This window comes from Aythya ferina (genome assembly GCF_964211825.1).
Source record: "Aythya ferina genome assembly, chromosome: 3".
Classification (NCBI taxonomy): Eukaryota; Metazoa; Chordata; class Aves; order Anseriformes; family Anatidae; genus Aythya; species Aythya ferina.
Genome location: NC_140298.1, coordinates 1,301,206 through 1,329,132, shown reverse-complemented (window position 1 = coordinate 1,329,132; position 27,927 = coordinate 1,301,206). Strand labels below are relative to the sequence as shown.

The window sequence follows — 27,927 nt, the reverse complement described above, 5'->3', positions numbered from 1 at the left end:
GCGCACCCTGCGCTGCCCCGTGCACGCGCCCGCCGGGGCCGCGCCTCCGGAGGAGGAGGAAGAGGAGGAGGAGGAGGAGGAGGAGACGGTGCCGGGCCTGGCCTGGCCTTGAGCTGCGCCGCGATGGACAGCACGGGCAAGGAGCGGGAGGCCGTGCAGCTGATGGCCGAGGCCGAGAAGCGGGTGAAGGGCTCGCACTCCTTCCTGCGGGGGCTCTTCGGGTGAGCGGGGGGGGGGCGGCGTTATCCGGGGGGCTCGCAGGCCGAGCTTGTGCAAAAAGGATGGCGGGGTGCGTGCAAAGAGCGAGGGGGGTGCACGGCGTGCAAACGGGTGGGATGAAAAAAAGGGGGGGGGGGGGGATGCGTGCAAAGCCAGGGGTGCAAAGCAGGGACGCGAATACCCCCCATAGCGGGGGGGGCGAGCTGGCGGCCCTAAGGTTGGCCCTAAGGGCCCTGGCCCTCCCCAGGATTTGCCCAGGAAAAGGACCGCTTCTCCCCAGAAACCATCCCCGCGCCATGGGCAGCCCGAGGGGTGCCCCCCGGAAAGAGAGACGAGCTCCTTTGCAGCATCGCTGCTGCAGCGCTGCTGCCGAGCAGGCGTGAGCGGGGCTGGCAGCACATCCCCTGCTGGGGTTGACATCCCCGGCCTTGTGCCCAACTCCAACGAGCTGGAGCCCCCTGCGCCGGCAGCTTGGCTGTTCCGCAGCCCAGAGCCATATTTTGCTGAATAATTCCCCGTCCCTGTGCGACAGTGAGGGGCAGAGCCCTCGGCCCTAGAAGCTGCAGCGCTCGCCGGGGGCTTTTAGGAGCGGTGTTACTGCAGCAATCCAACCGAGAGAGGGGCTGCAGCTCGAGGGACCCCCAAAGGGCACGGTACAGGGGGGTTTGAGGGGTGCCAAAGGCATCCCTCAGTCTAGAGGAGCTCCGGTGTGGGGAATCGCCCGAGGATTTCATGTTTTCAAGGAAATGAGTGCTGAAATCGCAATTTGGAGACTTTGTCTTGAAAGCAGGACTTGGCTTGAACTTTGCTCAGGGATGATACCGGCACAAAAAGACGGGGGAAAATTGCAAAGCTTCCTTTTTTGCTGCACCCAGCCTTGCTTTTCTTTTAGAGCAGGTATTTGTGGGGGCGAGAGTGCTGTGTCTGGAAGGGCTTTGAAAAGCTAGTAGCTCTGTCTCCCTCCAGCTTTATTCCGCGTGCCATTTTAAAAATAGTTACTTAAAGAAAGGAGCATTTCTGGTGATGCTACCATGGAGGCTTTGATGTTTTTAAACCACAGCCTGGAAAAATGGAGTGCCCCCAGCCCAAAAGCAGAAGTTGTACAAATAAATTCCTCGCTGCCCTGAGGCAGATGCAGCAGGCGGGGCAGGCTCCTGGCGTAATCCTGGCTGCCCTAAAACCCTCGGCGTGAGCCAGCAGATTCGAGAGACAAATTTCTAATTTTCTTTGGCTAAAAATAGACTCGAGTGATTCCTAAACATGCTTTGGATGGAAGAAAAATGGGCAAACACTCTCCTGGCGTTGCCCCCTCGTGTCTGTGCTGCAGGGAGGGAGTCGCTGCCCTTGGAGCTTGTTGGCAGGGCAGCGCGGTGTTGTCTCATGGTGCAGCTGGATTCACCTGGGTTTCTCCTTTAGGCTTTGCATTTAAAATGTGAGAGGTTCTGCTTGGGCTCTTCTGTCCCAGCAGTCGTGGTTGCTTGGGGTTGTTCTGCATGTTGGCCACTGCCTGCATTTCAATTTGGGTTTAATTCCTTTTTCCTTTGTTCTGAGACCAGAAAGCGGCCTATTTTGGATGTTTTGTGGGGGTTTCCCTTTACCTTGTGCCTCTTTTGGCTTCAATTTGTGCAAAATGCCTCTTGCAAGGGCAGGAAAAGTGGGCCTAAGAAGCTGGCCGTGCTTAGGAATGAAATGTGATTGTCTGTCAGGAGGAGGAGGAGGAAAAAGAGGCAAAACCAGGGCTTTTCTCCCTGGCTTCCCGCCAGCTAGGCTGGCTCGGCCAGGGTGTCAGGAGGACTCCATGTGAAAAGAAGGCGGCAGCAAGCGTGCGACAGTAAGCCTATGAAGAAACCTGCCTTTAATTAACAAAAGCTCCCTCTGGGGATGAACTGAATTCTCGTTAATTGTCCTGGTCAGGAGGCTTGGTTACAGTGCTAAAAGCCATCGGTTGTTCCGAGTGCTCCTGGGCAGAGCGAGGTTGGAAGCGGGCGGCTGTGCTGGTGTGAGCCCCCTCAGCTTCTCGTGCTCAGCTCTGACAAACGCCCGCTTGTTCCGCAGGCAGTCGGGCAGACAGGAAGTTTTTAATTGTTGGTTTGCTGTAGGTTACCTAAATAACGCCTGGTTTGTCACGTGCAAGGCTGTGTTTCTGCAAGTGTTCTCACCTGCTGTGTCTCATGAGGCTCGTATGAGCCGGCTCCACTTGGAGCTGGCTCCACTCACAGATGAGTCAAAGAGCAGATTGAATTCAAGGCTCCAAATCCTTCAGGAGCCTGCAAAAACCATAAGGTGCTGTTTCAGGACTGGGCTCCTGTTGGCTTTTCTGTCCCTGCTTAACACCGTGAAGATGATCTGCCTCCCCTTGTGGCACCCGTGCTGCAGCAGGAGCAGGGAGGGCTGGAACTGCTCCTGTGCCCGGGTGCTGGCGTGAAGCGTTGTCTCTCCCTGCCCCAAAACACCTCTCAGTGTTGCAGGAGAAGGTGGAGGCAAGCCCCGAGCGTGGCACAGCTGGGCAGCCAGCTGCAGCGTAATGCCCAGCGGGCCGGGTCACCCCAGCGAGCCCTGTTTGAGCTCACGGCCCTGTTTCAGGGCCGTGTTTCACTCCAGCACGCAGTGATGGGCTCTACTCTCTTCCAGGGGCAACACCCGTGTCGAAGAAGCCTGCGAGATGTACACCAGGGCTGCAAACATGTTCAAGATTGCCAAAAACTGGAGCGGTGAGTACAGCCCACGCCGCTCATCGCAGCCTGCCTGCGGGCCCAGCTGCCCCTGGCAGAGGGAGCCAGAAACTCCGTGGTGTAACACCTCACCCTGCTCGTTGCGGCCGGGAGAGCCTGCTCGGGGTGTCTGTCCTGGCTGCGAAAGGGATGCAGGGGAAACATTTCGGCCCCGGCTGAAATGTGGAGATGTTGGGGGGGTTGGGTTCATGGTGAGGTGACCCACGCGTGCCCGAGCGTTTTCCTGCAAATTCTCGTGGCGCAGCTGTGCGTCCCAGGCTGTCTTTGTGGGGATTATCACTGTGGCAATGTGATTTCTGAGCTCTGCCCAGTGATTTAAAATACTGGGAGGGTGGGCAAAGAGGGGTGACCTGGAAGTTTATGTTCAATTACCCATCTGGGTGTAGTTTATCATTGCCAAACCAAAGCTGGTAGCCTGCAGGGAAGCCTGCTAAAGGCTCACTCCTGGGCTCACTCCTCTCGTTGCGGGACTGGATGCTGATTTCATGGGAGGAGGCTGGTGTGAACTAGAGCATTGCTGTGCCGAAGCAGGCTGAAAATGCCTTTTGGGTGGTTGCACCTCCAAAACTTGCCGGGTCCTTGGGGAGCGACAGGTTTTGTCATTTTGCTGCAGTTCTGCTCGCTCCGCAGGAGCACAGGGGTGCAGCGGGTTGTTGTGTGATCTGTCCCAGCTGCAGGAAATGCCTTCTGTCAGGCGGCCAAACTGCACATGCAGCTGCAGAGCAAGCACGATTCGGCCACCAGTTTTGTGGACGCTGGGAACGCCTACAAAAAAGCAGACCCACAAGGTAAGAGGGACAAAATCCGGGATTGTTGTGTGCAAATCTTCTTAGTTGCGTAGGATCTAGTGCGCCGAGGCTTTCGTAGTCAGCTGGTCTGTGTGCCTGCAGATCCTCAGTGCAGGCTGCTGTCAAGCCTTAATATCGCCTGGGCCTCTCCTTCTTAAAAGCAGTCAGGAAAGATAATTACTAAAATTTAATGTTACTTGCAGAACTTGGCTCTGCAGCTGGGATGGCAGTCATGGTAAGGAGAGAAGTCAGGAGACATCCTCAGGGGAAAAAGGGATATGAGAGTCTGGGGAAGGGATGCTCTGCGCCTCTCCGATGCAAGGAGATGGCACTGCATAATGAAGCAGGAGTTTGGGGACTATTTTGGATGATGGGACCTAGTCAGCATCCCCTCGATCTGCTGCCTGGACCAGCACGTGCTGAGCTGTCCTCTCCTCCAGCTGCTCTCTCGCTGTCTCTGATGCTGTCCTTGATAAGCTTTGGAGAGACCCCAGGCAGAAGCATGATGAGGGACGCGCTGGTGCAGTTTGCTTCCTGCTTTAGCTTGGTTTTGGAGAAACATTCACCTGTCCAAGGAGGGTCTCGGTTCTGGGTGGCAGTGGGAGGTGCTGGAGGTCCCAGCACCACTTTGGGTGCCACCACGTGGCAGAGGGGAGGCAGGAGGGAAACAGATGGACCTCTGCTGGGGTTGGGATAAAAGGATAAATGGTCTGTCTTGCTTCAGTCTGGCTGTGAAGAGCAGGGTTGTGGTTTTCTGGGAGCCTGGTATCGTGGCTGAGTGTGCGCAGACAAAGCAGCCCAGGAGCATTACTGGTGCTTTCCCATGTCAGAGAGCTGTTGCAGAGCTCTGAAGAAAACACTCAGGGCTGATGTCACTGTTCTGTAAGTGTGGGAGGAAAAAAAAAAACAAACCAAAACAAAAAACAGAAAAAAAAAATCTTAGAAAATAGCAGCCCCTGTGTGTTTAAAAGCCTGGTGTTGTGAGTTTTGCTGTGTTTAGGGATGCAGCCTGGTGATTGAGGGCTGCAAGTTGTTTGTATTTTGCCCATCCTAATCACCAGTTAGCACTCGCTGTCAGGGCTTCTGCTGGGTGTTTGGGGTGGGTGAATTGGGATGGGGTTTGCAGAAAGGTGAGGAGCATAACGTGCTCAATCCCTGGTGTTCATTCTATGTCAGTCATTCCACATGCACACACGTACACGTGTAAGCAGGTATTGATTTAAGAAGCTGTGCTGTGATCCCGTGAGGAGAAATGTTCCTGAGAGCTGGCTTTGGAGGGGGGAGGTGTTGAAGTGGGGGCTCTGACACGTTGGCTGACTTTGTGTTGTTTTTCCTGAACACTCATGCTGCAGAGGCCATCAACTGCTTAAATGCAGCTATTGATATCTACACCGACATGGTAAGAAGCTGCGCTGGCTGCTTGCGGGTGGATGGGTGCTGTGTGTGTGGTTGAAAGAGGCGCAGCTCGCCGTGGCACGGTCGTTCTGTGATGGCGTGTGTGCGGGGCACCGAGGGAGCCCCCCTCTCACGCGCACCTTTTCTCTTCCCCAGGGGCGGTTCACCATTGCTGCCAAGCATCACATCACCATCGCGGAGATCTACGAGGCCGAGCTGGTAGACATTGAGAAGGTGAGGATGGCAAGCCCTGCCGGCACTGCTGTGCAGGTGCTGCAGGCGAGGCTGCATTTCCCTGCCTGGCCAGAGCAGCGCCGGGGCCAGCACGGCTGCCAAAACTCATCTCCTGTCAGACAAGAGGCTTCTCTGGGTGTGTGCAGGTCACCCACAGTTTGAAGTTAGCTGAAGTTAGTTCCCGTAACGGAGATCCTACAGCAGGAAGCCCGCACCTGGATCAGGATGTGATGTGATCAGGATCACATCAAGCATCCAGCAGCTTGACCAGCTGCAAATCTTTCTCTGCTTGAAGTTTGCAGGACAAAAATTTACAGTCTCTAGGTTCTGTGTTCTAGAAAATCATTTGCCTCTTCAGCTCCACTTCACTGGGTCCTATCCACCTATCTTAATGATTCCAGCATTCACTGTCCATGTGCAGCACCACTTCAAGTGAGCACTGCTGCGTGAGGACAGTTCTGCTAAAATATTTACCATATCGTGGCAAAACCGGCAGCAGCCTTGCTGCACTGTGGTTTTAAATGCCTGGAGTCAATACCTCAACAGCCTGTAGTCAATACCTCAACAGCTGTGTCACCTTTATTAAACGTGCTGCGGAGCTTGGAGCCATTAACAAGTATGCAGTCCAATTTTCAAGGGCAGCCTCATGTTTTGAGTTTGGTGGGTGCCTCGCTTCACCAGAAGTGCTGCAGCGTGCTGTCATCTTGCTCCTTTCATCTGCAGAGTGGAAAAGCTTTTATGAATGTGGTCACTGTACACTGATCTAACCCCAAACTTTAATTTAGAAGTGGTATTCAAGCGTAACATTTCTGTCCCCAGGCGATCGCACACTACGAGCAGGCTGCGGACTATTACAAAGGAGAGGAGTCCAACAGGTAAGTGGTCTTTGTGAAATGGTCACTTGGAGCCGGGAGGGGTCAGAAATGGGGATTTGTCCTAGATTGCACACTTGCTTACATGCCTCACCCAACAGGCCCTTCTAAAATGTCCTTTGATAAGATGCCCAAATTCTACGTAAATATTTGAAGCTTTGCAGCTTTGATACCTTGGGGTGCCCATGCCTGCTTCATGCCAGCTGTTTCTAAAGAATTTCTGTGTTCTCACCCCAAGATAAGACTTGTCTGGCTTGGGATGCCCATTTTGGGTGCACAGAAAGCATGGAGGGGTTGAACAGTGTCTGAAATGTGGTCCATGCTGAACAGAAGGTGTTCATCCTTTTCCTGTATTAATTTCAGCCATAAAAAAAAAAATCTCCTAATTTGCAGCTTCTGGGTCCCGCTGTTCTATATGCTAAGTAACAGAGTGCTGGGAGATAGCAGGGCACGGACGCTCTCCCACAGGAGAGCACTTAGCAGGTGATGGTATTGATTGCAGTTCTGCCAACAAGTGTCTGCTGAAGGTCGCAGCCTATGCCGCGCAGCTGGAGCAGTACCAGAAGGCGATAGAAATCTACGAGCAGGTGAGCGCGCGTTGTCCGAGGGGCGGCCTCATGGCTCTCCGTGTCTGCGGCTCCTGGCCCCCAGGCTGGGGCTGGAGGGGTCCTGCCTTGCTCCAGTCACAGAAATCTCAGAGCTCTGCACTATAAAACAGAACTGTGCCTGTTGCTCACAGCTAAATTGTTAGGGACTCTTCCACACCTGGGGCACTTCAGGTTTGCTCAAGGGCTGGAAGGCTTTCTTGTTTAAATGATGCCACAGATCCTGGTGAGAGAGAAATTGGAGAAAGCGCAGAGCAAAAAGTTACTTGAAAATGAAAAGCCGATCAGTGCATCAGTCTTACAATATTACTGTGACCTGGAAGCTTCTGCTCTTGCTTATTTCGGAGCTGATTGTGCTGTGTTGACACAGATTGCTCCTTGGCTTTTATGAGTTGATCTAGCTTATTTTTTTTTTTCTTTTCTTTTTTCACCTCCTGAATCCATCTTTTTCTAGAGAAAGGCCAGGGGGGAGGAAGTCTATAAGTACACTTCTGATGGCATTCAGAAATATGTTTTGTCACAGAATTTCCCCCCAAATCCACCAACTTGGTTGCTGCACTTTTGTGTCCAATTTTGACCTGGGAATACCGGCAGTGGTGCTTTTGTGTTTCTGGGGGGCTAACAGTGGAGCAGGCTTTCACGGAGCGGACTTTGCTTTCCCCGTTCTGCCTCAGACGGGCAGCCCCGAGGTCCCAGGGTGGAACCCCGAGCCAGGGAAGCGCAGGCAGTCAGCCCTGGGCTGCCTGTGGGTCTCAAACTGCTCTTTGGGGCACTTGAACTCTGGCTGGCTGCCCAAAAGCTTTCTGCAGCCACTGTCGTTTTGCAGACAGCTGTGGGGTGCTGTCTAATTTTAATCAGCTGTCATGTTTTTAATTCAGTTCTTAACAATGCAGTTTTCTTTCCTGACTAATAATGTCTTTTTACACATAGGTCGGAACAAACACGATGGATAACCCTTTGCTCAAGTACAGCGCGAAGGAGTATTTCTTCAAGGCCGCTCTGTGCCACTTCATTGTGGACGAGCTGAACGCCAAGGTCAGTGGGCTCGGGCCGTTGCCACCCAGGCCGTGGTTTTGCAGGTGCAGGGGTCTGCGTGCCTCTTGCCCAGGCTGCAGCATCAATTCCCGTGCACTTGTTCTGTTCTGGAAGAGCAGCAGGGAACAACTGCACAGAGCAGGGTGAGGGCGATGGCCAGCATGTAGCTGATGCTCTCACCTGATGTTTGCTGGGGTCAAATGGCCAAAACACCAAAAAACGCCAGTGTGGGCAGAATTAAGGGTGAGCCCCAGCGCTTCTGGATTGGGAGGTGCAGAGGTAAATAGGGGCACATGTTGCAGATTCTCCTTGTAAGCACCCGGCTCAGAAAGCTGCTCTGTTGCATGCAGGGAGTTTTCCTTATTTCTGCTCTGCTTTCAGTCTGTCTGTGTCCCTGCTTTGTTCATACCTGAGTGATATCTCAAACCAAAGCCGCCTCTGGTCAGATTGAGGCCAGATTCTGAGGTTGCCTCTTCATTTCCCTGCATGCTTGGATTTGCTGTGAATACTTTCTCGAGCTCTCTCTGTGGTTTTAGGACTAGAAGGTGAAAATGGAAATAAAAAGCAAGGAACTGTGTGTGAAAAGAGCTTACGGGTGTGCTTCTCTCTTTCAGCTTGCTCTTGAGAAATATGAAGAAATGTTCCCAGCGTTCACAGATTCACGGGAATGCAAGCTACTGAAAGTAAGTAAAGCCAACGTTAAAATAACACTCTCGTGTTTGGAAATGCATACTGCCCTTTACTTTGTGCTTTTTCACCTTGCCATGTCTTTGGTCTTTTACTGAAACATTTTAGAGGACATCAGGCTCGCTTTGCATGGGATTTATACCAAACTTGTGGGAGTAGCAACAGTAGAAATATGATATACTAGTTAACTTAAAAAAATAAATAAAAAAAAAAAATCTGGGTTGGCATTTTAACAGGTTACAAAGGTGCTGCTGCTGGACATATGGGGCTGGGGAGGCAGTGTCCTGCAGTCCCCTTTCCTGGGTTCAAGGAGCAGCTCATGCACCAGCTGCACGGAGCATGCAGTAGCATTTTCTAAGTTTCCTATGGTGTTTTCCTAGAAACTGCTGGAAGCCCATGAGGAGCAAAACTGTGAGGCATACACCGAGGCTGTAAGTACTCGTGTTTGGGTGTTGTGTGGCTGGCTGTTTCTGAGGCTTTGTGATGTGGCCTTCCCTTTTGTCTTGGTTTTGGTGTGCTGTGTTACGTGTTTGGTAACTGGAGGCCTGAGCTCTGAGCACAGTGACCTTGCTTGAAGCTGAGAGTCCAGGGGGGCAAAACAGCAGGCAGGCTTCCCTGTCCTGCCACGAAATGTCCAGGAGGAGGAGGTAGAAATTAGCAGAGCTGCTTCCAGCATGTGCTCTAGCAAGTCCCAAACGTAGTACTTTAACTCGGAGCGAGAAACAAATCATTTTAACAAAGATACCGCCACTTATTCATGGGGTTTGTGCCAACCCCTTCCTGTGCCCGACAATGGCTTATAGTTCTTTGTGTATTATATTTATTTTTTTTACCTTGGGAAGAGTAAAAGGTTTAAAAGAACATGCTTTGAGAAATGCAGAATGCGCCTGTTGCAGCAGTATAGCATATGTGCTTTCTAACATGTTACCTTCAGCTGTTCCTTTTTTCTTTAATAGGTGAAAGAATTTGATTCAATATCGCGGTTGGATCAGTGGCTTACAACCATGTTGCTTCGCATCAAAAAGTCAATTCAAGGAGAAGGGGATGGGGACCTGAAGTGAATTGTTCGTGGTATTTGTGGCATGCAGCCTAAGTAATCTGTTCTTGTGTTACAGCCAAGGACCACTATGGGATACGTGATAAAACAATCTAGCTTAATTTTGTTGCTTATATGACAAATGAGTTATATGTTTCTTTAGTATCCTGCTCTTTGTTGTGATAACATGGGTAGATGAGAGAGGTTGCTCTGGGTATCGCTGGCAGATCTTTCTAGGGTGAAAGAAACACTGCTGGCAGAAATCTTTGTTTTTGGTTAGCTGATGAGCCCAAAGTTTGCACTTGAACTACTTTTTCCCCTTGCTGTTCTGTCTTAAGGTTCAGTACCACTGAGTTGAGCATGTAAATATTTCGTCCATGCCCGTACAGTACAAATAATAGCTTCAGTTCTGTTGCTGTGTTGTTACTGTTTCCTATTTTTAAATGGACCTCTGCCAGATACCTTTGGATCTTGTTTTTTTTCAATGATTGAGCTTTTTTAATGGTGCTAGTGAAAGGCTTTGTGACTCTTAGGTACGATATGCATGTGTGTGTATACATCCTATACAGATACATGTGTGCATGTATAAATACAGCATACGTAACAACCTAGTGCTAAATGCATTACACGTCGAGGACAGGACTGCTTAGATTGGTGTCAGCCCTCTGAAGAGTTGTCAGGAGTAGAGCTAGTTAATTGTGTATTTTGTATCTAAGATCTAAATATGAAATGTAAGGCTCTTCTATATTTTCTTGGATCTATTTTTCCACTTATTTATTTTGTGGTGCACCCCATCCCTCCTACCCCAAGATGACTAGACCCAAGTAATAATATATTTTTCTAATTTCTCATCTACATGAACTCCTCCTGCTGTCGCTGCTACCAGTCTTCTGTGTGTGCCAGGCAGTACCCCTTAGTTTCTGACCCTTTTGCTGTTGGCTGTGCTGCGTTGTTGCTGTGACGTGCAAAGGTGTTGAAGGAGACTTGGTATTAAACAGGAATCTTGTCTTCGTTGTGTGGGTGACCAAGGAATTGAGTGTGCTTTGAAAAGATGGAGACACTAAAAATTCTTGTAGTAATTTTAGAAACATGTTTTAAAATGTCTGCAACCAAGGCTCTTCTGTGCAATGCTTTGTTTAACTAGTGGTGGTGAAGCTACCTACTTCAGGCGTGTATGTTGAGGGACTTGTGATCCTATGCAATTTGTCAGTGGGAGTTGTCACTTAGTATTTCTCTGTGATGAAGTGTGTTTCAGTTGCACTGCTGCTGCGCTAAGAGTAAAAAAGGGCTGCTTAGTTTGGCACAAATGCTGTTTAAGTGGGCCCTCCTCCACGGCCAGCACAGGACCGATGTGGTAGCCCCATGCACAGCTTTGGTGGGCACTGCTGGGAGTCTGCTCCTTTTTTGTCCCAATAAAACAGTTGGCTGCTTGCACTGCGGCAGGCAGAATGCTGGCTTTCACACTTCTCTTCAATTTGTTTTGTATCTGGAAACTTATTGGAGTACAACCTTTGACTGACCTGTTGACCTAAAAGACTTTTAGTGTGATTGAAGTGGTACTGTTATCTACTGCTTGCTTATGCAAAAGAAAACCAAAAATTCTCCTGGTAATGCCTTCTTTTTTTTTCCCTGACTGATCTCACCAGTCACTAATTTTTTCATAGACTGTTCTGTGCATCAGAAAGTGAAGACAAGACCCATGAACTCTGCAAAACTGGCAAGGTGAGTGCATTGAAGAGTTGGGAAGATGCTCAGTCTTCCATGCAGCTTCAGTTTGCTCATTTCTCAGATGCATTTTTACACAACTAACCTCTGCTTGCACCAAAACTCTCTCTACAATTTGAAACAAATTGGTCTGTGTACATCTATTCCACAGACTTGGCAGAGAAATATTTTGAATTCCATTTAGCTTGTGGTCCTGGTCTGTCTTCACCTGAGATGCTTAGCTCATCAGAAGGAAGAACTAAGTGTTATTTTCCCAGCATGTCCCGTCCCATGGCTTTACCAGTTCTTCACATGTTTGTGCCACAAAACACTTGGCTTAGGACACAGCTAGCGTGGTAGGTAGATAATCTTATAGCAAAAGTTGGATTATTTGCATATATGGTCTCATTTTGTACAAGAGGACCCAAAGCTGTAACTGCTGCTGAACTTACATGTAGTAGGACAGGATCGGAACCCTTCTTGTTCAATTTGCTTCTTTCCTTGGTAAGCAAAAACCCCTTGTATAGCGAGATTTGTCTTGACTTGGATCCAACACTGTGGGAGCCCCAGTGAGGGCACGCTGTGGTTGTGAGGTTTCACTTTTGTTAATGTCACGCTGAACCAAGGCAAGCATTTTATGCCTTTTTTTTTGTTCATTTTTCCAATTGTCAGTGTTGTGCACAGCTGTGGTAAGATGCTTATGTTGCTGGTGGACCAGAAGACTGTACCCATGGGGTTATGTGGTCTGTTACTGTGCTCTGGAGTAAATATTAGAACACAATTGTTACTTCTGTATAAGTGGGCTACAGCATGTCCTCCAGCATAGCAGTGGTAAATTGTGACAGTTTTAAAATGACGATCTGCCAACCTGCTGTATTCCCCCCCGGTACACAACTCTCTACTAAGAACACTTATTAATGAAATGGCCTTAGCAAGAATATAATGTTTTGTGTGAATCTGTACATTAATAAAGTGAAAATCATGAACAGAAATAGCAACAAATGTCCTTTACTGGAAAATGCAGAAGGCAAGCTATAAAGCTACAGCCTGCGGTAACATGGTAGGGTGTGATGATGAAAGCCAACGTGTGCAGTGCTGCTCTTTGTTTTGTTTGATGATAAAGGTGGATGCTCACAGGCAAGTGTGTGAGCTTGTCACACCCCTTAGTCACTTGTTGTACATCACTTGCAGCAAATAGGCAATGTCCCAAAGTGTCACACTATTTTTTCAGGATCCTATCCTAAGGCTTAGCTCAAGTTAAGGTCCAGGACACGCAGCCCGGGGCACGGTGAGGTAAGGTGGAGCCCCTCAGGTGCTGCTCTGAAGCATGGGGCATCTCGTGCAGGGTGATGGGCTGGAGGAAGAAGAGCAGCACCCAGTGCCTGCAGCAGAGCCAGGTTCTGGCTGACCCCAGCGGTGGCAGTGCAGGTGGCCGCACGATGCTTACAGCGACAGAGATCTACGCATTGCGCGCGAGGTGCAGAAACATTTTATATAGCAACCAAGTCAGCGGAAGGTCAGTGTTAAGATTTCAACATTTTAATAAGAACAATTCATACGAGTAACTCACTTCCGTACATTCATGGAGTACAGAAGCTTCCCTGGCTACAGAGACTAATGTTCAGACTTTAAATATATCTACAAACTTTTACATTGGTCACTGGGAATACTGAGCTTCAATAGGACATCGTGCTTGAATAAATATTTCAAATATAACCTCTTGGAAACATTATCTTAAAAAAGAAATCCCTTTCTATAGATTAAGTTAGGATTCTATGGAAACACATCAGACATCCCTTTAGGGTTCAAAAATAGCTCTCTGCCACAGTTTGGATATCTTTATTGCTTTGCCAACCCCTAAGCCTTAAAATGAGCCCTAATAAGGCTTGATTGTGCTTACCTTTACACTAATGTAATCTTTCAGAAAGTTTTTCTCACAGCTTCAGATGAGAAAGCATCTGTGGAAATACTATACTGATATTAAAGTAAAGAGAAACAGGATAGCAAACCAGAAAAATGAATTAGGAGAGCTCCAGATTTTTAACATGGGGGGCACTGGGAATCTGGTTCTGAGTTGGAAGAGTTAACCAAACCAGCAAATTGCCTTTGATTCACAGCTTCTTCCAAAAACCAGAATCATCCCAGTGAAATGCTTCTTTGTCAGTGCCACCTTTTTCCAAATTTCCATCCCTGCACCTGGAAAATAGCCCTCCCTTCTAGAGTACTCCAGTGAGGTTAATCTGAGGTCAGACAAATTAACTTTAATTTCCGTTCAGCTTCTGTGTTAGCACAGACATCCATGCATCTGGAAACACAGAACATGCTTACCCTGGACAGAAACTCTCTGTTTTTCCCAGCTATTGGACATGATGGGAGCGAGCCCAGGGCTGAACTCCTTGGGGAAGAGGAGGAGATACTGAAGGAAAGATCTCGCTGTCTTGGTAAGACATGCCCAAACTGAAGCACGATTCTCATAGTGACTGGTGGTGGTGGAGGAATACAAACACAGCAGATGTCGGAGCAGACTAGGGGAAGTAGAGGTTTTAAGCATGTGGGTTGAACAGAAAGCATATTTGTAACCCTCAGCCCCTGTGCTCACTGTGTCACGTTCCTTATTAGGCACCTTGTCACGGCTCTAGAAATTGCTGCTGAATTTTAGTGATTAGGAAAAGCCCTTTGAGCTGCAACTTCATTTATCATCTACGTTTTTAATGTCTGCCCCTTAATAGCTATCTTTGGACAAGTTAAACAAATATCAGCCTAAAACTGCCCTTCAGATTCCCACATAATCTTACAAACACGGTATTTGGAACCTGGAAAATCAAGGCCTAACTGCCTTGAACATAGTTCACTTATTTGCATGTGTTAATGCCATTTGTCATAGGAACACTAGCTCCCTCCCATTTGCAACTGAATTTACCTCAGGAGACTTGTACTAGTGGAATTAGCTGTAGCAACTTGTCAGCAAACAGTAATTAACTTTTCCCACCAGAATTTCACTTAATTTACAAGGAGGTCTGCAGTTCTGCACAACAGCGATGCTTAAGTGATGGTGGAGAAAAGAGCATTGCTGACGTAACTGGACCAGCAGCAAAGAGCTTAGGTACAGCTCAACAGGAAGAAGCCAGTAAGCTGCCTTTCTACAAGGGGTTTTGTTACGCTGGCTTTTCCAGTAGAGATCAAGTACCATTTTTATAAATGCTTTTACAACAGAGAATTTGTTCTCTTAATAGCCAAGTTTTATGTAAGCTGGAGCAGCTGGAAGATAAAGACTGGCTGAATACAAGTGTCAAACTTCACTGAGTCTCACTGTAAAGTAAAAATAATACCACCACCTGTATGACAAAGCACTGGGCTTCCACTTGCCTATTTTGCAACTAGAGAATCGTGACTTCTGGAACTCCACATCTTTCCAAAGCTTGCTCCCACTCAGAGTCCCAAGGAGTGAGCTGGCTTACTGCTTAGCTCTTTGGAGAAAGCAAAGAGAAACCAACATTTCCTGAAATGCAATTTAGCAAAACTTAATTTATATCATTATTTCCACTAGGGAAAAGGCAGTTTGCATCGCTTAGCTACCAGGCTGAGAAACACCACATCATTTCTCCTGATTGTACAGGTGTGATCAAACCAGCTGCAACTCAAACTTCCACCTTCCTTACAGCCTATCTGAACATAGGTACCTTCACCAACAAACCTAATCCAGTTGAAACCAAACTGGATTTGGTGTTACTCTACCCTACCTTCAGGGGATGGAGCCGTACGCATTGAAGTGAATAATTTTTTTAAAGGAAATTCTGGTAATCCAGCATATGCCGTTCATGTTTAGTCCTGCTTCCTTTTTGTAGCTTCCCCTAGCTTCCTCAGCAGGTTATTGGCAAAGTCAAAGGACTGTACAAAGCGTGCAGCTTGAACTGGATCCGTAACACCAACTGTGTTGGGTCTGTCTGAGCTGGAGTCACCTTTTCCCTGCAGCAGCCCGCACAGTGCTGTACTCTGCACTCGTAGCTGGAACAGCACTGATATCACTCCAGTGTTGTGTCTATTGCTGTGTAGTGCTGGCAGTACAACCACTACGCGTTTGAGGCCCTGCTTCCCAGGACGTGGCCGAACACCGCTCGTTGATGGGAAGTAGAGAATAATTTTTTTTCCTCTCTCTCTGTGCTTCCGCGCGGACTGATTGTTTCTTTTGTTTCTGTTTTTCCTCCCCATTCCCTTTCCCTTTAATTAAACCTTTCTCATCTCAAACCTTGAGTTCTCTGTGTTGTATTTTCTCCCCCTTCCTCTTTGAGGAGAGGGGGAGTGAGAGAGCGGTTGTGGTGGAGCTCGGCTGCCCACCTGAGTAAAACCACCACAGTCCTTTTTGGTGCCCAACATGGGGCTCGAGGGTTGAGATAACAATAGCATGGATTGACGTATTTACAACTAACATATTGGTAGTCATAATGCTCGGTTTTCTGGTAATACTTTTCTGTGTGGATATGTATGTAGCCCACTCTCTGTTTTCTTTTTTCCTTTACATCCGATCGGAGAGTGTTGAAGTCTGTGCTTGTTTTTTTTTATCATGTTGTGCTGTAACATATTGGCCTTCAGTTTTGTTTGGTATTCAGGCCCGGCATTGTTATCCTCCTGGTCTCATGGAGATGATTATCTTATTGAAAATATTAAGAATTACAGCGCCTTCTTTTTTGCCTCTAGCAGTCAATCAGTGAATAATATCGGGTGTGGTGCCTTCTACTTTTCTCCCTGTGGGCTAATTACAGCAGCCCTTCAGTATCTTGGATACCCTTGGTCAGATATTATCCTCCTATTACTAGGTCTAGTGTTTGTCTTCTTTCCCAAGGTAAAGCAATTTATTGAGAATATTATCCAAGGACCTGTCCCCAGACAAAGTTGTGGGTGGCAAGGTGTGTGGGGGGATTTGGGCAGGTACCTATCACGGTTTTCTCCTCCAATGGTTCTAAATTTCACCCCTGAACAAGTACAAAATCCAAGAAAACTGGTAGAATGTTTGAAAGACGTATGCCCTGACCCTGGCAATACTAGAGAACTCCACCAGCTTGCTGCACTCTGCTGGGGTCTGGCTTACGCCTATCAGATGTCAATTAACATTGCCCAGCACCCTCAAGGGGATAGGGAGGTTCCTGAATTTGATGATGAGACAGCACACACTGTGACCACCCCAGAGGACCGACCATCTATGGTATCAGTCGCCCCTGTAGTAAAGACAAAATAGTGGAAACGGAGATCAGGTCATTTAGTAAGGGAAGAAGTTCCTCCTACGGATGAGGGAGAAGAGGAAAATGCAGGCAGCTCTAAAGCAGCGTCATCACGGCAACATCATAGATGAATCAGAAACTACTCGGTCTCTATCCTTGAGTGAACTGCGAGAAATATGAAAAGACTTCAGTCGTCATCAAGGTGAGCACATCCTCACTTGGCTGCTTCGATGCTGGGATAGTGGGGCCAATACCCAACAGCTAGAAGGCAATGAAGCCAAGCAGCTGGGATCCCTTTCTAGAGAAAGGCTCATTGATAGAGTAATTGGAAGAGAGGCACAAGTTACCAGCCTCTGGAGGCGAATCCTAACAGCTGTGAAAGAAAGGTATCCCCACAAAGAGGATATTGTACACCAAGTAAACAAATGGACCACTATGGATAAGGGCCTCCAGCAGCTGCAGGAATTAGCTGTGCTGGAGATGCTTTATAGTGATTTACACAACGCCCAGGCACCTAAAGACCCTGATGAAGTCCAATGCACAGCGTCCATGTGGCGGAAATTTGTACGGGCTTCACCCCCAACACATGCCAGCAAACTGGCAGTAATGGGTTGGGAGGAGGGGATGGGGCCAACTGTGGACAACGTGTCCAGTCAACTTCATAAATATAAAGAGAATCTCTCTGCCCCGGTACGGGGCTGCATTTCAGCTGTGGAGAGACTGTCCCAACGGTTAGATGAACACACAGCTTCATCCTCACCTAGACGGAAAAATCTTTCGGCCATCAAGTGCCAGCAGTCCCCGGCTCAAACAAGGGAGAATCCGGGATGCACACCATGAGGTACCTTGTGGTTTTATTTACGTGACCACAGGGAAGATATGAGGAAGTGGGACGGTGAACTGACCTCAGCCCTAGCTGCTCGGGTACGTGAGCTACGGAAAGATACAGCAGCAACAAAGAGGGCCCCTAGGAGGATTGCTGCCCCAGTTTCTGTTGGACAGTCCCCCAGAGGCAGTAGAAGGGATAGTATTACTCCTGACCCTGACAAAGAGACTTCTGCTTCACATTTGGAAGAATTAATTGATAGATACTCCGACCAGGACTAGTGGGGCCCTGCCTCTGGCCAGGTAGAGGAGAGGGACAACCGGATTTACTGGACTGTGTGGATTCGATGGCCTGGCACACCGGAATTGCAAAAATATAAAGCTTTAGTGGACACAGGCGCACAGTGTACCCTAATGTTGTCAGGCCACCAAGGGGCAGAACCCATCTCTATCTCCAGAGTGACAGGGGGATCCCAAGAGCTAACCATATTGGAAGCTGAAGTGAGTCTAACTGGGAATGAGTGGCAAAAGCACCCCATCGTGACTGGCCCAGAGGCTCCATGCATCCTTGGCACAGACTACCTCAGGAAAGGGTACTTCAAGGATCCAAAAGGGTACTGGTGGGCTTTTGGCATAGCTGCCTTGAGCACAGAGAAGATGAAGCAGCTGTCTACCCTGCCTGGTCTCTCACAAGACCCTTCTGCTGTAGGATTGCTGAGGATTGAAGAACAGCAAGTGCCAATTGCGACTATAACTGTGCACTGGCGGCAATATCGCACCAACCAAGACTCCCTGATTCCTATCCATGAGTTGGTTCACCGACTGGAGAGCCAAGGAGTGATCAGCAAGACTCATTCACCTTTTAACTGTCCTATATGGCCAGTGTGAAAGTCCAATGGTGAGTGGAGGCTAACAGTGGACTATCAGGGCCTGAATGAAGTCACACCACCACTAAGTGCAGCAGTGCCAGACATACTAGAACTCCAGTACGAACTAGAGTTAAAGGCAGCCAAGTGGTATGCTACAATCGATATTGCTAATGCATTTTTCTCTATCCCTCTAGCAGCAGCACGCAGGCCACAATTTGCTTTCACTTGGAGGGGCATTCAGTATACTTGGAATCGACTGCCCCAGGGGTGGAAACACAGCCCTACCATTTGCCATGGACTGATCCAGACGACACTGGAACAGGGGAACGCTCCTGAACACCTGCAGTACATCGATAATATCATTGTATGGGGTAACACAGCAGAAGAAGTTTTTGGGAAAGGGAAGAAAATAATTCAAATTCTCCTGAAAGCTGGCTTTGCCATTAAACAGAATAAGGTCAAGGGGCCTGCACAGGAAATCTAGTTCTTGGGAGTAAAATGGCAGGATGGATGTCACCATATTCCGACGGATGTGATCAACAAAATAACAGTTATGTCTCCGCCAACTAGCAAAAAAGAAACACAAGCTTTCCTAGGTCTTGTGGGATTTTGGAGAATGCATGTGCCAGGCTATAGTCAGCTTGTGAGTCCTCTATATCGAGTGACTCTTTCCTCTATATCGAGTCCTCTATATCAAGGAACTCTTTCGAGTGGGGCCCCGAGCAACAACAGGCCTTTGAACAACTCAAACAAGAAATAGCTCATGCAGTAGCCCTTGGGCCTGTCTGTACTGGACCAGCTGTGCAAAACATACCGTACACTGCAGCTGGGGAGCATGGGCTCACCTGGAGCCTCTAGCAGAAGACCCCAGGAGAAACTTGAGGCCGACCTCTGGGGTTCTGGAGCCGGGGCTATCAAGGATCAGAAGCCAATTACACCCCAACTGAAAAGGAAATATTAACAGCATATGAGGGGATTCGAGGACTGTGGTGGTTTTACTCAGGTGGGCAGCCAAGCTCCACCACAACCGCTCTCACTCCCCCTCTCCTCAGAGAGGAAGGGGGAGAAAATACAACACAGAGAACTCAAGGTTTGAGATGAGAAAGGTTTAATTAAAGGGAAAGGGAATGGGGAGGAAAAACAGAAACAAAAGAAACAATCAGTCCGCGCGGAAGCACAGAGAGAGAGGAAAAAAAATTATTCTCTACTTCCCATCAACGAGCGGTGTTCGGCCACGTCCTGGGAAGCAGGGCCTCAAACGTGTAGTGGTTGTTCAGGAGGAACAGCCCCCTCCCCCACGAGAGCCCCCCCTTTTATTGCTGAGTGTGACATCAGGTGTTACGGAATATCCCTTTGGTTGGTTTAGGTCAGCTGCCCCAGCAATGTCCCCTCCCCATCACTTGCCCACCCCCAGCCTGCTGGCGCTTGGGGGCTTGGAAGGAGTCCTGATGCTGTGCCAGCACTACACAGCAATAGACACAACACTGGAGTGATATCAGTGCTGTTCCAGCTATGAGTGCAGAGTACAGCACTGTGCGGGCTGCTGCAGGGAAAAGGTGACTCCAGCTCAGACAGACCCAACACACCAACTTATTCTATATTCACCAGAGCATGAAGCTGTGGCTGAATAGAGTCTGTCTGCGTATGCATTACTGTCAGCTCACTTAGGGTGGTAGCTACAAGGGCTTCCTGGGGGCCGGGAGTCCCGTCTGACTTACAGTCTGTACCTGGTGCAGAGCCACTGTCATGCAGTGCAGTCACGCTCCCTGGGACAGCAGCCAAGCTCTGATAGTGGCCATTTTCTGAGAAAGACAGCAGCTTCTCTGGCATTTTAGGTGACATGTTGTAGTCTTCATCTGGGAGCTCTGTTTTGTGACCTTCATCGTTCTTAGATGCTCCTTCAACAATGACGAGGAAGGACTTCCACGGTGTGTTTTTATCGTGTATCTGAAAACAAACAGCAGAAGGTTGAACACATGATGAGAGGCAGGCAAAAGCCTGAACCCAGCTCTGGTAGAAAAGGTCTCCCTTTCCATACCCCAGAACTGTCCCCAGGCTAGGGCAGTGTACATCAAGGTTCTAATCCCTGTCCCTGGTGAGTTCGTCTGATTTTGTAAAGCATTGAACTGGCCCAACAAAAAGCCTGGCCCAGAAAATGAGTTCTCCTGTCACTTCCCAGCTGCATGGGGAACACGCTCAGAGGACACAGACCAAATCTGCCACCGAACAGGCTATGGGTGTGACCTACATGGGCCATGCCCTAGTGGATCGAGAATGGCTTCCCTGCAGACTGCAACTACTGGGTTATTTTTAATGCCCTGTCAGAGAGGATGATGTGCTAAAACCAACAAAAACTTTCAGGAATCCCCTCCAGGCCTGGCAGAGCAGAGGTCTGGCAAAATACAGACCCATCAGAGTGCTTGTGAAAGAAGGCTCGAGGGCAGAAGGCAGGGGAAGGGCAGAGCCTTACCGATGTGTGCCGCCGGAGGGTGGACTTGTCCGTGAAGGTTCGCCCGCACGCGTTGCACATGAAGGGCTTCTCCCCGGTGTGTATGCGGTGGTGCCGCTGCAGTGCGTTGAGCTGGGTGAACTGCTTCCCGCACTGGTCACAGCAGTAGGGCCGCTCGCCTGGAAGCGGAGCACAGCAGTGGGAGTGACACAGGGATGGTGGTGCTGCTCCCCGGTAACCTCATGTAGCCCCTGCCTCCATCAGCGCTAACGAGAGCACCTTTGGGAAACACCGAGGTGCCTCCAGGATTCTCACAGGAGGTTTGGCTTTGACACACAGATCTGTGCAGCCACAGAAACCACCACAACTTCTGACCTATCTATTCCACTAGCAACTAAACATCCTGTCCCAGAATGAAATTCTGCCCATTTACAAGGCAATTTGTGCGAGCATCAATATTAGAGCTTCTCATAACCAGCAGGTTTACTCCAAATATGTCTTAAACTGTCTCATTACACTTGCTGTATTAAATGCTTTTTGAAACAACCACAGGGTTACAGAGGCTCCTGTTTCCTACTTTCCTGGCTAAGGGAAAAACGATTCCAAGAACCTTTGAAACAGAGGCAAGTGGTGTCACAGAAATAAAAGATGCCGTTCCAGAACAAGATGATGTTCCTGTCAGCATTAATTATTTACCGGTAATGCCCCCTGCTCCCCCTACAGTTACGCCACAAAATAAGGAAAGAGCAAGGCACAGCAGCCAAACAAGAATTTTGTTAGCATGGAGAACATGGGCAGTGATGCTGCCTATAGGGTGGGGCTGGGTAAGAAAGCACAGGACTTACTACACAATCAAAATAACACAAACAGTTGCAACCTGTGTTATTGCTCAATGATGGGGAGTTTGAGAAGGCAGACAAGAAAAAAGCATTTCTGATTCCCCAAGCAGGGATGAATATTTTAGAGATTGGCCCTAAGAGTCAGGAAAAAGCACAAGGAGGTACTAGCAGAAGCAAAGTGAGTGAAAGAAGCATCAAGATTCTTGATTCTACATCAAGAATCAAACCTTGCCCTTACTTGAGTCCTTGCTGGGTAGGAATTCAAGTAGTGGGAAATCCTAACTGAGAAATCCCTCATGTGAGTTGTGCAGCTAGGAGATGTAAGTCTTTACACCGTGGTGGTTTGTTTCAAACAAAAATAAAGAGCACCTCCTACCTGTGTGAACCTTGATATGCTGGTAAAGCGAGTTCCTCTGTGCAAATGTTCTGAAGCAGACTTCACATTTAAACGGTTTGGATCCAGTATGGATTCTGTTATGGTGCTTCAAGTACTCCTTGGAGGCAAAGCTCTTCCCACACGTTTCGCACATAAAAGGCCTTTCTCCTGCACCAAGGGCGAGGAGGAGAGTTAAACCAAGGTAGCATTTGCGAATGGTACATCGCATGCAAGAACTGAAAGCTCCTGGACACAAATAAACCACGTGCCAACCTCACAAAGCATCTGCACCCACTGCGACAGCAGTGATCTTCACACAAAGCTCAGAGATTTCTTCCAAGAAGCCTGCACAAACCATGCCAAGTGCAAGGGGAACCACGCCTCTCTAGATCAAAGGCCCCCACCTGTAAGCAGCTATTCACTTCTGGAAAAGCATTCTTGTAAATACATTTCTTTGTCATTTAGTGTTTTCTGCCAGCCATGTTCAGTTACTAGTTAACCAGCAGAAAGCAGACTAGTTTTAAGAGGATTCAATTAGAGATGCACACATGTCACATACAGCTCACCAGCGGGACACAGCATCAATTCCAAACACCAATTTAGGCTTCAAAAGCTACCCAAGAGAAGGACACACGCTTTTAACAAGATTGCTTAGCAGACCAGCAAGTGCCAAGACAAGTTTTACATCCCTTGGGCAACTCTTCCAAGGCTTACAGGGAAATCCTTTTTTTCTTAAGAATCCAACCAGACCTGTCATGGATGCTAGATCTTTGGATATTGATGAACACCCAAAGTGGTCCCAGTCCACACTTAGGTGCCAGACTGCAGGCAGCAGGGAGTTTCCTTTCTCTTTAATAAGCTGCTTTTACTCTTTCCACTGTCTGCTCATCTACTTGTAAGAACGTTTCTCAGAAAAACTGTGTCTAGGGACGAGGAAGTCTAGTTTTGCATCAAAACCAGAAGGGCATGCGACTCTGGAATGAAAATCAGACCTCCTGGTTTCACAGCAGGCTGCCTCCAATACACAGCACACTGTCGAAGAAAGCCTTACCTGTGTGGCATCGTTTGTGATATATTAGCATGTGATTCTGAGTGAACCTGGCACCACACTCATCACAGACAAAAGGTTTTTCACCAGTATGGATTCTGAAACGAGAAAGCCACGTTAAAAGACCAATGTCTATTTCTCTCCTTTGCAGCACAGCACAAGCTGTCTTTACTTTGTGAAGAATTGCTGCGTGCCTGCACAAGGCTTTACTGTCCCTTGGAAATACCTCTGGCCAGGCCCAGTTCTGTGCTTCCTGCAGGGCTGCTTTGATGGCACTGGGCTGCGTAAGCAAGGCCCAGATCCAGATTTATTTATTTATTTATTTTAAGTAAAAGCAAATTGTTAAGGTTAGAAATTAAGTAAGGTTTAGAAAAGCCTACATTCAAATTGAGAGACCGCAAGAAAGATGTCATCATCTTGTGACCTGAAGAGCAGATCTGTGCCACTGGCAGTACGGGTACACTGCTCCGTGCAGCATGGGATTGCTGCTCCTGCAGGGCCGTCATCAGGAGGTGAGTGAATGGCCATAGCTGGAAGGAGCAGCACGGCATGCCTCCTTCCTGACCCCCGGGAAGCTGAGTACAGGAGGAGCAGTGCACAGAACTGTCGCCTGTGCCAGTCTCCAGGTCCCTCTAGCTTAGATTTTCACCCCCTGGTGAAAATCAGGGATCCTTTGAATACTGCTGCAGCACCTCAGCCCTAGATGTAAACATTTCTATGAGAAGATGAAGAACTCTCCCTACGGACTGTCACAACACGCGCATTAGGGCAGCCCGCAGCTTCCTGCGCTCAGCAGGCTTACTGAATGCTCACAGCAGCACTCGCTGGAGGAGGAGCTCAGCTGTGCCAACCACCTGGCTGCAAGCAGCACAAAACCATGACCAGTGGTTGGAGAAGGACACGTGATGAGCACGAAATCCCACCCAGCTGCACCAGCCTTGGGACACTGCTAAAAGCAGGGCACAGGCCTTAGAAACACAGAAGCAATGCCTCGCTAAAAAGCCTCTCCCAGGAACTCCTGAGACCGCGTGTTTGTGCTACACCTGACCCCACCGGTTCTGCTCTGGGTGCCTGCACGCAGCGCCACACTGGCCTCTTCCCGGTCCCATTTCAGTTGTTTTCTAGGCTTAGCACCCAAATCTGGTGTTCTTCCATGTAATACAGTATTTTGGTACTTACTGCATAACATTTTGCTACTGAGTATAAAGAGGCATCAACATAGCTGAAATAATTATAGCCCTGAGCACACAAATGATTCAGCACAGTGTTGCTTTCCTCATGGGAAGCGTCCCTCGATAGGTGCACTCCCACAAGAAAACTTAGCTGCACAACAGCAGGCCTCAGCCCGTGCACGTCTACTTGGCTGAAAGAGAATGACAGCAACTCCCTTAACCTGAAAAGCAGGAGAAAAGCCATGAAAAAGGAAAAACTGAAGCTTTCCAGTCAGTCACGTTTCACATTCCCACTTCACTGGAAGGTTCAAGGTGTGATCCAGGGGATTCTGCTTCTCCCCCCAGAATCTAGCAAGGCCAGGTAAGTCTGTTCATACCTCATGTGTGTTTTAAGTGCTGAAGGCTGAGAAAATTTAGCCTCACACTCTGTGCACCCATAAGGCTTGTCGCCTGTATGCGTCCTTTCATGGAGCCTCAAGGCAGTTTTGGAGCTCAACCCCTTTCCACACTGCTGGCACTGATGACGCTCCCCACCACCCTCATGAACCTGGAGAATGTGCCTCTTGACGTCCTTCTTCCTCTTGAACTTCTTACCGCAGAGCTCACAAGGGAAGTGGCGCTCGCTGCTGTGGACATGGCGCTGATGGCTTTTTAGGTTGCACCGGTTGGCAAAGGTCTGACTGCAGGTGTCACACCGATAAATAATTTCGGCTGCGATGCCGTGGCTGTGTTTGATGTGCTTGAGGAAGCTCTTCTCGTACAGGAATTCCTTCTCACACGTGCTGCACTTGAAGTTACTGCCTCGTTTCTTCTTATCCTCTTCGGATTTGTTCAGGCTTTCCTCCGATTCGAAGTTGCCATCGCATTCTTCACTTTCGGGTTTGATGGCGTTCTGCGCCTGCTCCTCTTCCCTCTCCCTGTCACACACCTCCGGGTCCTGTGGGTAGCTGTCCTCTTCTGCAGCACCCTCGGCATTCTTCTGCTGCTCCCTCAGCCGCCTCGTGTACTTCTTCTTTGGAATTTCCACAAATACTTTCCTCCCAGCCAGCCTCCCGCTCGCCCTCCTGATTTTGGCATATGGGGGCTTCATCATTTCCTTCTTTTTGTCCATTTTCTCTTTGGATTTGGCAGCCGGCACCTCAGGGAGCACTCCATTTCTGGGCCTGTCTGTTGGGGAATCTGGAGGATCCAGAGGATGGTCGGCCTGGCCAGCTTCTGCCACAGCAGCTGCTTTGGACTCCTGTGAAACACTCAGCTGGGCTGTACTCTCTTCCTCCGAGTTCTGTGATTCAGAGAAGTTTTGCAGCTCCAAAAGCACTGACTCAAGCATCTGCTTCTTCAGTTGGAAGCAGGTTTCTGAGAGGTCCAAGCACTTCAGCTTTTCGGCTATCTCGAGCATCCGCTGCACTCTGTCCTCTTCCACCTCTACCTTAGCAGTGTAGACAAACTCCAGAAACGAGGCAAAGTCAGCAACCTGCACCTCATTCAAGAAGACATTGGTTCTCGGGCCGTCCACGCTCTTCTCGTTAAGGAACACTTCCTTGAAGAACTTACTGGTTGCTGCCAGCACAGCCTTGTGAGCCACAAACTCTGCCCTGACGCCCTGGTACTCCACGCTGACTGTCACGTCACAGAGGTGGCCCAGGAGGCGCAGCTGATGCATCTCATTCAGCAGGTTGATGGGCGACGACTTGGACTCCAGGAGAACCGCGTTGCTTTCCATCTTGCTGCTCCCTGCAAAAGGCTGTTAACAACACTGCATGTTAATTAGCAGGAAGCTGATCAAACCCAGAGACCTGAGCAGCCACAAGTCCTGTCCAGACTTCTGAGCGCGTTTCATGACAGATTCAAGCACCTCAGGTGCCCGAGCATAAGCAACCGGGCTGTCAAAGGAGCATGGTCAGAAGTCTGTCTGGAAGCACTGGCAGGACTCCCAAAGTACCCCCCTGAGCGGTAATGCCTAAGAACACTCTGCCAGTCACACACAGATTTCTCAGAAGTTAATTTGATTTTAAATCTCAACTGTAACTTTACCTGAAACACCAGATAGTATTAGAAAGCATAACAGGGACAAAGCAAACAGAGAAAAATCAAAAGGAATGTTTTCATTAAGACATGCATAACTAAGAAACTGTTGTCCCTCCTAATCAGGCAGTAGGAGAAAGGTGAGTTTAAGTGACCTGCAATCCTAATTAAATACTTCCTTAAACAGCCTTTTCCGGTAAGACTTTTAAACAAGATTTGGATAAACTCCTGAAATCCTGCCTGACTCAGGCAAAGGAAACCGCATAAATATATTGTCAGACTGTAAACCCAAGGAACCCCAAACCTTCCCAAAGTGGTGTCTTTTGTGAAGCAATCCCTCACTCAGACTTACAGCCCCCACTTTCTGAATGCCCATTTGCAGTCCTACCAAGGCTTCACCATTTCCAAAACCACTTGGTTGGTACTTTTTTTCCAGCCAACGTTTTAAGTTGCTCCAAAGTTCTCAAGGGAACTGAAGTGTTTTTTTCTGTTTCACAGAAACAAACAGTGTTTGCAAAGCCAGCAAAGCCTGGCCGGGCAATACACTGCCTTTCACTGTCTAACTATGGATGGCCGCATTTTGTATCTGAAAAAATTCTTTCCACTTCCCAACAGGAAAGTTTCTTTTCCCTGTCCAATCTCAGGTACAATAGATTTGCAGTGTTTTATACATGATACACTAGAAATCTTGCTCAGAACAACAGAACCAAGTTTTCAAGTGGAGCACAATTTATATTAACTGTAATGAAGCTCTACTATGTGATAAAGAGACAGGAGAGCAGTATTCGGAGAAGAGCACACACAATCCACCTCAGGTGCCCAAACCTCCATCCTGGATTCTACAGAAAAAGATAATCCTGAGAACCACAGCCTCCTTATTTCCTAACCTGTGAGTCTTTAGCTCTGTAAGTTTAATATTAAAGTTTTGAAATAGTTACGCTGACACTATTATAACAAATACCTAAAAAAACCTGTTACCTCATTAGGCTTACTAGACCTCAACAGGAGACGATGATGACAGAGAAGGCACTCTTCTGCTCCACCAGCTCAGAGCACGGTGAACATCTCAGAATGTCGCCCACTTTTACAACCCAACGCTATGCTTCAGTTTTGACAGACTTTTTTTTAAATGAATGATGTGATGTGCCTCCTGGCTGAAAGGATGACATGTTAATAATCAGAAAAGAACGTTTTTAAAATTAATTTCCCCTCTCTGTACCTATCCATGCCTTTCCTTCTCCTGGTTATGTGACACATCAGCATGCATTGCATGCCTTACCTGAAATAACCAGCGGTGGTGGAACTTCACCTTTTTTTTTTTTTTTTTTCTTTCCCCCCCCCCCCCCAACACGATTATTTTAACTATTCACGAAGCGTCTATCGTCTTCCCACCTACCATCACGTGCAGACACAGCGCTGCCCTGCAGGGAGGGCGAAATCAAGGCCCAAACTTCTCCCTCTGCGAGGAGCCAGCTCCTGGCCGCGCTGGGGGGCCGTTGGTCCGGGGGGGCCGTTGGTCCGGGGAGCCGTTAGCTGGCGCCTCACGCCGCCGTGTGCCCGTTACCGCCACCCCCGGGGGCCGCCCCTCGGCGTCAGCGCCCCCCGGCCGCCCCCCCAGCCCCAGCCCCAGCCCCAGCCCCCCGGGCCCCACCTCACCTGTGTGCGGGGCGGTGCCGCTCCGCTCCGCTCCGTCCCAGTCGCTCCCGGGCCGCTCCTCAGGCGCGGGCGGCGGCCGGAAGCGCGGCGGCGACGGCGGAAGTCGCGTCGGAGGCGGCGGGCCGGGCGTCGCTAGGCAACGCGG

The 27,927-nt window shown here is 48.9% G+C and overlaps 2 protein-coding genes across 2 annotated transcripts; one reads left to right on the top strand and one right to left on the bottom strand.

Moving 5' to 3' along the window:
* Nucleotides 1-60: 60 nt before the first annotated feature.
* Nucleotides 61-12,299, top strand: NAPB (NSF attachment protein beta). The gene is made up of 11 exons (XM_084514509.1): nt 61-221; nt 2,851-2,930; nt 3,623-3,739; nt 5,092-5,138; nt 5,291-5,368; nt 6,188-6,243; nt 6,743-6,827; nt 7,776-7,880; nt 8,495-8,563; nt 8,948-8,998; nt 9,524-12,299. Exons 1-11 carry the CDS (start codon nt 124-126, stop codon nt 9,626-9,628), a joined length of 891 nt encoding a protein of 296 aa, XP_084370635.1. The 5' UTR covers nt 61-123; the 3' UTR covers nt 9,629-12,299.
* Nucleotides 11,899-27,922, bottom strand: LOC311434351 (GDNF-inducible zinc finger protein 1-like). Its single transcript, XM_084514508.1, has 6 exons — nt 27,783-27,922; nt 24,479-25,845; nt 22,933-23,027; nt 21,882-22,049; nt 20,688-20,845; nt 11,899-20,164 (listed from the first exon to the last, which is right to left on the bottom strand). Exons 2-6 carry the CDS (start codon nt 25,822-25,824, stop codon nt 19,808-19,810), a joined length of 2,124 nt encoding a protein of 707 aa, XP_084370634.1. The 5' UTR covers nt 25,825-25,845; nt 27,783-27,922; the 3' UTR covers nt 11,899-19,807.
* Nucleotides 27,923-27,927: the final 5 nt, after the last annotated feature.